The sequence below is a fragment of the Dipodomys ordii genome, unplaced genomic scaffold (assembly GCF_000151885.1).
Source record: "Dipodomys ordii isolate 6190 unplaced genomic scaffold, Dord_2.0 Scaffold214, whole genome shotgun sequence".
Classification (NCBI taxonomy): Eukaryota; Metazoa; Chordata; class Mammalia; order Rodentia; family Heteromyidae; genus Dipodomys; species Dipodomys ordii.
In genome coordinates this window covers 386,261-396,890 of record NW_012267430.1, presented here as the reverse complement: position 1 = coordinate 396,890, position 10,630 = coordinate 386,261, and the positions used below count along the sequence as shown (strand labels likewise).

Sequence of the window (10,630 nt, the reverse complement as noted above, 5' to 3'; positions counted from 1 at the left end):
ACTTGCTAGGCAGGCACTCTACTACCCTTTTTGCACTGGTTATTTCTTTTTTGGGGGGGGGGGATCTGGTAGTGGGCCTGAACTCTGGGCCTGGGCCCTGTCCCTCAGCTCTTCAGCTCAAGGCTAGCACTCTACCACTTGAGCCACAGCACCACTTCCAGCTTTTTACTTTTTGCTTATGTGGTGCTGAGGAATCGAACCCAGGGCCTCATGTGTGCAAGGCAAGCGCTCTACCACTGAGCCACCTTCCCAGCCCTGCACTGGTTATTTCTGAGATAGTACCTTGCTTCCTACTGGGTCAGCCTGGAACAATATCTTTTTATTTTCTGCTTTTTGTAGCAAGGCTGACAGGTACATACCGCTATATCCAGCTATCATTGAAAAAGGAGTCTTGTGAACATTTCTGCATAGCCTAGCCTGGAAATGAACTTTTTCTAACTCTAGCCTCCAGCTAGGATTACAGGGATGTCATTAGCACCCAGATTTTTGTGGTTGTTGTTTTTGGATTTTTTTTTTTTTTTTGGGCTGGGCTTGGGGCTTGAACTCTGGGCCTGGGCACTGTCCCTTGTCTCCTTTTGCTCAAGGCTGGTACTCTACCACTTGCGTCACAGCACTACTTCTGGCTTTTTCTGTGATTAACTGGAGATGAAAGTCTCCTGGAATTTCCTGCTGTCTGGCTTTGAAAACTGTGATATTCAGATCTCAGCCTCCTGAGTAGCTAGGATTACAGGTGTGCACCTCGCTATTTTTTTTTTAAAGATACATGCGCCTCACTATTTTTTTTTGGGGGGGGGGAGTCTGGTTGTGGAGCCTGAACTCTGGGCCTGGGCACTGTCCTTCAGCTCTTCAGCTCAAGGGTAGCACTCTACCGCTTGAGCCACAACGCCACTTCTGGTTTTTTCTTTTTGCTTATGTGGTGCTGAGGAATCAAACCCAGGGCCTCAGGCATGCAAGGCAAGCACTCTACCACTGAGCCACCTTCCTAGCCCCTGTTTTTGTTTTTTAAGATAGGGTCTTTATGTGGCCCAGGCTGGCTTTGAGCTTGCTATATAGACAAAGGTGGTCTCAAACTTCTCCTGCCTCAGCCTCCTGAGTGTTGGTATTACAGCGACTCATCATCACACCCAATGTAATTTTTTACTTTAATATTTTTCCTTATTTACTTTGATACAGTTTAGGTCTGGAATCTTGGTGTTACTGAGAGGTAGGCCTAACAGGAAGTATACCAGCCACTATGTCCTTCAAAGGGTCGAGACTCTCTCACTTTTTGTTGTTGGTCGTGGGGCTTAAACTCTGGGCCTGGGCATTGTCCTTCAGCTCTTCAGCTCAAGGTTAGCGCTCTACCACTTGAGCCACAGCGCCACTTCCGCTTTTTTGAGTGGTTTATTGGAGATAGGAGTCTCACGGACTTTTCCTGCCCGGGCTGGCTTTGAACCACGATCCTCAGATCTCAGCCTCCTGAGTAGCTAGTATTACAGGCGTGAGCTACCAAGGCACCCAGCTCGCTCTCACTTGTTTATGTGCCAGCATGAAGTGAATGGCTTGCTCTACCACATATTCTTTGCCTTGAGGTGTTGCCCCATCACAGGCCCCAAATCAATGAAGCCATTTGACCATGAGTTGAGATGTCTGAAATTGGGAGCCAAAATAAATCAGCTTTCTATGTAGGTTGATTTATGTCAGGAATTTTGTTATAGTAACAGAAAGCCAACTAACACACTGTAATAAACAGAAATTATTTTTACATGATGTGATTTATTAAAGTCTGTGGTACTTATACATTCCTATGGAAAATCTTGAGTTGCTGGGAATAAAAATGAGACTATTTTAAGTAAATACAAAACAATCTAGATTAGAACTTTCAGAAAACTTATTACTTGTTAGCACTTGGAACTAGCTTCTCTACTAGTGGCTATGCAATACAATAGTAAGAACACTGCCCTATAATTACAGCATGCAGTACTTTATATATTAAAAGTACTATCCATTACCTATTGGGGAGTCTGATCCTCTTGATAGCATAATTGCAGTCATCTACTTTGTTTTTAGCTTCAAAGACAACTCCAAAGCCACCACGACCCATGCACTGGATTGGTTCAAAATCTGTTAGGTAGCTTAAAAAAAATAGGTAAAAAATTAAAGGTTTGCCAAAGTTTTAAATAGTACAACAAGGTATAATACAGTCCAATCTTAAATTGCCATACAAAAATGTATAAATAAGGTAAACTGTCAAAACTTAATTTCACAGGGAAAATAAAGTCAAAGGAGAAAGGGTGAAAGAGTGGAGCAGTGGAGCTCATTGGACACTGATGAAAGTGAACTATTCAACTCGTAGGTGGAGATGGGAGGGAGGGAATAGAAGACACTGTAGGAAAGGAAATGTACTCATTACCTGACTCATGTAATTGTAATCCCTCTGTATAGCACCTTTTTAACAATAAATTAAAAATTTTTTAAACTTTGTTTTCTTAGGAATCACTTGTCAATTACTTCTCCTTATAATAATAATCATACTGTTGATTTTGTCCTATCCAATACTTACCATGATCTACTAAATATCGTATTTATCATATTTGCAATTCTTTAATCTTTTTTTTTCCCGTGTGTGTGTGTGTGTGTGTGTGTGTGTGTGTACGTGTGTGTGTGTGTGTGTGTACGTGTGTGTGCGTGCGCACGTGCGCCCCTTCTGGGCTTGAAATCAAGGCCAGGGTCCTGCCTCTGAACTTTTTTGTTCAACATTAGTGTTCTACCACTTGAACCACAGCTCCATGTCTGACTTTTTAGTGGCTCTTTGGAGATAAGAGTCACAAGGAGCCAGGTGCTGGTGGCTCACACCTTAATACTAGTTACTCAAGAGGCTGAGATCTGAGTAGCCTAGTTCCAAGTCATTTGGGGCAGGGAAATCCTTGAGACTCTTATCTCCAATTAAACCACCAGAAAACTGGAAGTAGAGCTGTGGCCCAAAGTGGTAGAGTGCTAGCCTTGAGCGCAAGGGATACCAACTAGGACCTAAGTTCAAGCACCATGACAGACAAAAAAACAAAAAACACGAGTCTTAAGGACTTTCCTGCCCACCCTGGTTTTGAACGGTGATTCTTAGATGGCAGCCTCCTGAGTAGCTAGGATTACAGGCATGAGCCACTGGCACCCAGGTCTCCATGCATTTTACACCCAATTAAATATGTAGGGTTTTTATTATTTATGTATTTGTATTTTTTTATGTTGGCACCTCATGACCACTTAAGGTATTCAGAGAGAAGCTAACTCACTATCTGTCTCTTATTGTGGACCTCTGCATGGCACCTGTTTCTCCTTTTAGTGCCTGATCTCAATGACTTACACTGTAGAGTCCAATCAGTTTGCTCCATGCTTTCTCACATTTTCAGGAAATTTGCTCCTACCATTTGTTCTTTGCACTTAATGAAACCCTATTCTTCATCAGGCCTTTCATCATCCCTGTAAAACTTTCCAAGAACTGTGTCTTAATGTTCCCTTATTACTGTGTATCTAGCACTTTGAACTACTCAGTTCATCTCACTAATTTGCAGCTATTTGTATGTAGCTTCCTCATCTCACTACCACTGTATCATGGGGACCATGAATGCAAGAAAAAATTCTGGTTTCTCCTGTATGTTCAGAACCTGGGCAAATCAAAGGTATAAAATATGTCTGTTGAATAACTATATGAATCAATGTACACATGTGTGTATGTTATGGATTATTCCAGCCACACTGAGGAAGGGGGAGAATTAAATCAGATGCTCTATGGTGTCTCTTACAATGATATGTTTTGGGCTTTATGACTTGAACACTTATGCTAATTTAGTAGTTGCCTCAGCTGGTTAGACAACAGAGTTCAGGAGAAGATATAATAGATCTCAACCTTCCATGGACCCATTACCTTCATGGAAAATGAAAAATAATAATCAGTATTCCTAAAAACAGGTAAAGTACCTCAGTACAAATCCATCTCCCACAGCAAAAAAAGACCATCAAGTTTATATTCTCATTTTGAAGGGTCAACTATCTTCCTGTATCTTTTTTTTTTGTCAGTCATGGGGCTTAAACTCTAGGCCTGGACACTATCCCTTAGCTCTTCAGCTTAAGGCTAGCACTCTATCACTTGAGCGGCAGTGGCACTCTATCACTTGAGCGACAGTGCCACTTCCGGTTTTCTGGTGGTTTATTGGAGGTAAGAGTCTCACAGATTTTCCTGCCTGAGCTGGCTGTGAACTGGGATTCTCAGATCTCAGTCTCCTGAGTAGCTAGGATTACAGACATGAGCCACCAGTGCCCAGCTCTGTATTATATCTTCTAAAAAGAATTAGATCTTATACAATGATTATAGACCTATATATAAAAGTATCAAGCTGGCACTGGTGGCTCACAATTGTAATCTTAGCTACTCAGAATGCTGAAATCTGAGGATCATGGTTCAAAATCAGCCTGGGCAGGAGAGTCTGTGAGACTCTTATCTCCAATTAACCACCAGAAAACCAGAAGTGGCGCTCTGGCTCAAAGTGGTAGAGCACTAGCCTTGAGTTGAAGAGCTCAGAGACAGCTCCCAGGCCCAGAGTGCAAGCCTCACGACTGACAAAAAAAAAAAAGTATCATCTTGCCTAGTATCATCAGCTGATTAATGACAAAGCTAGGACTTGACTTAATGACTGAATCCATAGTTCATGTTCTTAATAGTGTCTAGGAAATCATAGGTACAAATAATAAATAAAATTATTAAAATCCTTTATTTAAAAAAACAAAACAAAACAAAACTGGAAGCTGAACATTGGTGGCTCAGTGCAAGTCCAAGCTATTCAGGAGGATGAAATCTGAGATTACAGTTCAGTCAGCCTCGACAGGAAAGCCTGTGTGACTCTTATCTCCAATTGCCCACCAAAATGGTGCTGTGGCTGAAGTGGTAGAGCATTAGCATTCAGGGGTAAAAAAAAAGCTTAGGAACAGCACCTAGTCCCTAAATTCAAGCTGTAAGACTGGCATAAACAAACAAAAATAAAACATAAAACAAAAAAATAAAAACTCTTGCAAAACAAAACAACATACACATACACACATTTAAGCCCATTTCAATTTTTTCTTTTGTTTTGGTTGTGAGCCTTGAACTCAGGGCCTGGACACTGTCCCTAAGATTTGTGCTCAAGGTTAGTACTCTACCACTTTGAGCCATAGTTCCACTTCCAGGTGGTTATTTGGAGATAAAAAGAGTCTGAAGCCTTTCCTGCCTGAGCTGGCTCTGAATCACAATCCTCAGATCTGAGTAGCTAGAATTACAGGCATGAGCCACCAGCATCTGGCCCATTCCAATTTTAAACTACAGCATTGTAAATCTCTTGACATTAGCCTTGAAATGCATCGTTACCCGTGATGCCATGTTCATCCACCTCCACCTCAGACCCAATTCAATGTGACCTCATTTATCATGGCCTTTTAAATCATCCCATTCAGACCATTAGTTCATGGATTATTTTCCTTTAAGAATTGTCCCGTGCACTGTTGTTTAGAGAAAGCACTGAATGAGCAATGACTGGCTTTGGATTATGTCAAGGGAGTTCCCTTGTTCTTTGGTTCCCTTGTTCTTTCCCTCCCTCTGCCCTGCTGCTACTGAGAGCTACTGACAGATTAGCCAGCATCTTCATTAGCAAGGGCACTTTTTATGTCCTTAGTATTTGTCACTTAGTAAATTTGGTTTAATTCCTGGAATTCATTACTGTTCTTACTATTTTCCACTAGTTGGCTTGATAGAACAGAAAATCTTAATACACACATTTGTAAAAAAATCTTTTGTCATAAAACTATTATTCTAGGTATTTGAAAGTCCCATATCACATAAATGATCTGAAATATGCAATTAAAATATACATCTTCTGAGAAATCAACCAGACCACCATCTCCTATACCACATGGCATAAAAGATGACATTTTATTCCTGAGTTACTATAACAGCTTCTTTGATTTTACTTTGAAACTACATGAACTGTTTACCTTTAGCTGATCAATTTCCCTTGTGATTAAAAAACAACAATGGCATGTTCTATGAGTATTTTCCTTTATCTATCTACTCCCTATTACAGACAGAAAAACATGAACTTAATCTGATCATTGAGATTCTAAACCCAAATAACACTTTATTTTAATCCTTTTAAGATTAAAACTACTTTTATTTATTTATTTATTGCAAATCTTGGGACTTGAATTCAGGGTCTGGGCACTGTCCCTGAGCTTCTTTTGCTCAAAGCTAGCACTCTACCACTTGAGCTACAGCACCACTTCTGGCTTTTTCTGTTTATGTGGTACTGGGGAACTGAACCTAGGGCTTCGTGTATGCTAGGCAAACACTCTACCACTTAGCCACATTCCCAACCGAAAATGACTTTTAAGTTACTTAAGGGTTAGTTCTATTTGCTTAGGTACACATAAATAACAATTTAAAAAATGTTAGTTTAGAGGTCTCTTCATGATTTAAATGCTTGCCATCAGAACCTATAACTTGTAGAGATGTTTCATAAAACTCTTACCGTGATACATATCCTGAGTTTTTCAGATCATTCCAGCTACTGTCACTGCCTTCGCCACTTACAGAATCATATTTATTTTCAGTTTGACACTGAGTTTCAGACTCCTTCCTTTGCTGACAAGAGAAAAAATAAACTCACTACCAGAACAAAGCTGACCTAACCATCTGAGGTTATAACATTGAAAAGTAAGTAGTATTGAGAAAAATAAAGAGCATTAGAAGAACACAAAATACATCATCTCTCTTTAATAAAGAAAAAAGTTTATCTTCCCATTGCCACTACATTGAGGGGATTTTGTTTCTTTGTAATGTGGGTATGTTGGTGTAGGGTCTAATACATAACTAGATAAAAAGGATAGTGTACACATGTAAGTATGAATGCAGACTTCTGGGCAAGACTTGATTACTTTATTTCTCAAGACTCTATAGATGATTTAAAAATATTGCCAACAACAAGACACTGAATTTAGTAGCCTCTTCACTAGTATTTCCTATGATTTTTCAGAGGATGTTAATAGTTACTATGGTCAGGGCAGGGTACTGTGGTTCACTGATTCAGTAAGTGATTCTTTCAGCAAATCTTTACAACAATCTGGTTATATGCCAGATGCTGGGAAGATTAAGGCAAACAGACCACTCCCTGTCCTTTTGCTCTCTGCCTATAGACAGAGAAATTAGGAATTACTTATCAAATAAGTGTTTATTACTTTAGTATGGAGAAGACAGGGAAGAGAATCTAACTCAGAGTAAGGAGGCTAAAGAAGACTTCTCAGAAATATGACAACTAATTTCAAACTTAAAGATGATAGGTAATAATGTAAAAGAGAAGGGAGAGGAGTTCAGAGGATGAGCACTGTTGGGCTTGGGGAGAGCATGATTTCAAGAAGGACTGAAACAAGTTCAATATGGCACTGTGCGTGGGAGAGAGGGGAGGAAGGGATCAGGGTATGGTGAGAGATGAAGATAAAGCAGGCAAGGTATGATCATTCAGAACATTGAATGGTTCTAAAAGGTTAGACTTTATTTAAACAATAAGGAATTAGTAATTAGAGGTTTTGAAGTCAGGAAATGCAGATGGAGAGGACTAAGGGCATGGGGACCAGGTAGAGACTATTTGAATAATTCAGAAGAGGTATGATGCTTATATCAAAAAAATAGAAACTGGGATGTGGAGAAGACAGTGTATCTGAAGATTGGAGAAAAACGACACAATTGATGAAGGGTGAGGGAGAGAATGATTTTTGGCTAGATGATGGAATATAATGGAACAATCCACTCAGAGAAAAATGATAGAGGACTAGGTTAGGGATGAGAACAGTATGATACATTGTTGATTTGCACTATTTGTATAGCTCCTACTAGACAGTTGACAAAGAACATGATCTGGAGTCAGGCGCTGGTGGCTCATGCCTGTAATCCTAGCTACTCAGGAGGTTGAGATCTGAGGATCATGGTTCAAAGCCAACCTGGGCTGAAAAGTCCCTGTGAGACTCTTACCTCCAATTAACCACCAGAAAACTGAAGGTGGAGCTGTGGCTCAAAGTGGTGTGCTAGCCTTAAGTAAAAGAGCTGATGGACAGCTTCCAGGTCCTGAATGCAAACCCCACAACCAAAAAATTAAAAAAAATAAATTAGAGTTTATAAGATGACTGGAGCTGGGAAAATAGGGGCAATTTTGTAGAATGAACAATAATTTGTGTCCTGAGGTATAACTGATGTGACCAGGAAAGCATAGAGCCAAGGAAGCCAGGCAAGAAAAGTCAAAGTGTTTGATATTATCAAATACAGAGGGGTTTCATTAGATGATGGGGAAGTGTTTATGACATGGAACAAGGCCATCTAAAACTTTGGCAAGAGCTGCTTCCATGGAATGGTAGGGATGGAAACCAGACTGTGGTGGGTTGAGAAGTGATTGGAAGTGAAGAAACAGGTATGAGAGACAGCTCAATCATCAACAGACCTCATATATGACATTGGTCCTGCTAGATTATAATATAGCTAAAAAATTCCTATATTTTTATTGGGTCTTTTCCCATGTCTAGAAACACAAATACTTACCATTGGGTTGCAATTGCCTATGATATTACAAAGTGGAGGTATATGCTATATAATTTTGAAGCCTAGGAACAATGAGCAATATCATCTAATGGAATTATGTCCTTTACATCCTGGAATTATATTCCTTTCTGCAATGTTTTCTACTGTCTGATGTATTTCTCAGCACAGTCTCATCACTAAGTGATGTACCACTCTACAAGCAGCAATGATTTTACAATAAAACTTAAGTACATTTACCCTTTTCCCTATATAATAACATAGTTCTCTGTATTTCAAATGCTTTAAAATATATTTGATTATAAAAGAACATGTCTGCTGGGCGCTGGTGGCTCACAACTGTAATCCTAGCTACTCAGGATGCTGAGATCTGAGGATTGGGGGATCAAAGCCAGCCTGAGCAGAAAAGTTGCTGTGACACTCTTGTCTCCAAATAAATCACTCAAAAACCTTAAGTGGAAATGTGTCTCAAGTGGTAGAGCAATAGCCTTGAGCACAAAGAGGCTCAGGGATAGAGCCCAGGCCTTGAATGCAAGTCCCACAACTGACAAAAAATAAAATAAAAATAAAAATAAAAAAACATGTCTTACTCTGTGAGGCTGAGGGTGGAAAAGTCTGCGCACAATAAAAGTTGTGGCTACGATACAAAACAGAATAGTTCCAACGATTTCCTTCCACCAGTGTAAGAGAAGAACAGGATCCTTTTTACGAATGTTCTTGCCATAATTTGGGTTGTCGAAGAATCTAACCGTGATTTGTGTGCTCCGTTTGTTTCTTTCTCTCTTATAGTATGGTAGATAATAACCATTATCTTTAAAAAAAAAAACAAAAAAAGTTAAAAGTTTTTCATTTTCAGTTAAACCAAACGTACCCATCTTTAATTGTTAAAAACAATCTAAATTCTGTGCCTTATATTAGTAATTCTTTTCTTAAAGTATCATTTCTTTATCTTAAAAAAATCTCTTTAGCATATATCAAATATCTTCCTTTGCCTCATTTTTTCCCTTTTCTTAATATAGTCATTGATCTTTTATAAGCACCTTATATTTTTTCTTTATATGAAATGGTAAGACTATAAAACAATTTTGAGATTCACTCCATTCATTACATACTTACTAATGAATTCTTCCTTTCCTTTCCTTTGTCCTTCCCCTTTTACTATCTTCTTCCTCCTTTTGTCATTCCCTTTGTCCTTCCCCCTCTCCCTTCCCTTTCTGGTGGTACTAGGGATTGAATTCAAGGCCTCCAGCCATGCTTTCAGTTTATTTTTCAGAGAGTCTCACACTTTTGCTGACAGTAATCCTCCCATCTCTCCCTCTCAAGTAGCTGGGATTACTGATGTGTACCATCACACCTGGCCCCACAATTCGATTCTTTAAGAATTAGTACTCAAGATTCTTTCAAGATGGGGCTGGGAAGGTAGCTCAGCGGTAGAGTGCATGCCTTGCAAGCATGAGGCCCTGGGTTCAATTCCTCAGCACCACATAAACAGAAAAAGCCGGAAGTGGTGCTGTGGCTCCAGTGGTAGAGCGCTAGCCTTGAGCTGAAGAGCTGAGGGACAGCGCCCAGGCCCAGAGTTCAGGCCCCATGACCGGACCCAAAAAAAAAAAAAAAAAGATTCTTTCAAGATGGTTTGTTCTTTTTTTACTTGGGATCAATAAAATACCAAATTTTACTATGCATCTTTCTTAAAAATTTTAAGAAAACATCCTTATGATGCTCTCTGGTTCAGTTTTCAGTGGCTATAAGATGAATTCTGTTTTCTGTTTTGTAATATACAATTCTCTCTAGCCTTGTCTATTGATCAGTTTCAAATGACGGCTACTATTTCTAGTTCAGAGCCTTCTGCTTTTAAAATATTGATTACAATTACATAATAATTTTCTAGAATCTAAGATAATAGATGAGGAACATTTGTTTTTATCTTATATAGATCTGAGGATTTTTTTTTTTTGAGACAGTCTCTCACTACATAGACCAGGCTGGCCTTGAACTTTCAAACTTGAGCATCTGTGAAACATTTTGCTGTTAAAAAATTTTTCA

The 10,630-nt window shown here is 39.4% G+C and overlaps 1 protein-coding gene across 1 annotated transcript in view; it reads right to left on the bottom strand.

Annotated features, from left to right (window-relative positions):
* Positions 1–10,630, bottom strand: part of Eif2ak3 (eukaryotic translation initiation factor 2-alpha kinase 3) — a gene marked incomplete at its 5' end in the record, with an annotated part of 55,818 nt that overhangs the window by 18,343 nt on the left and 26,845 nt on the right. The window contains 3 exons of the mRNA XM_013035521.1: positions 1,992–2,114; positions 6,534–6,646; positions 9,178–9,398. Coding sequence (XP_012890975.1) covers positions 1,992–2,114; positions 6,534–6,646; positions 9,178–9,398 — 457 coding nt within the window. The remainder of the gene's footprint in view (positions 1–1,991; positions 2,115–6,533; positions 6,647–9,177; positions 9,399–10,630) is intronic.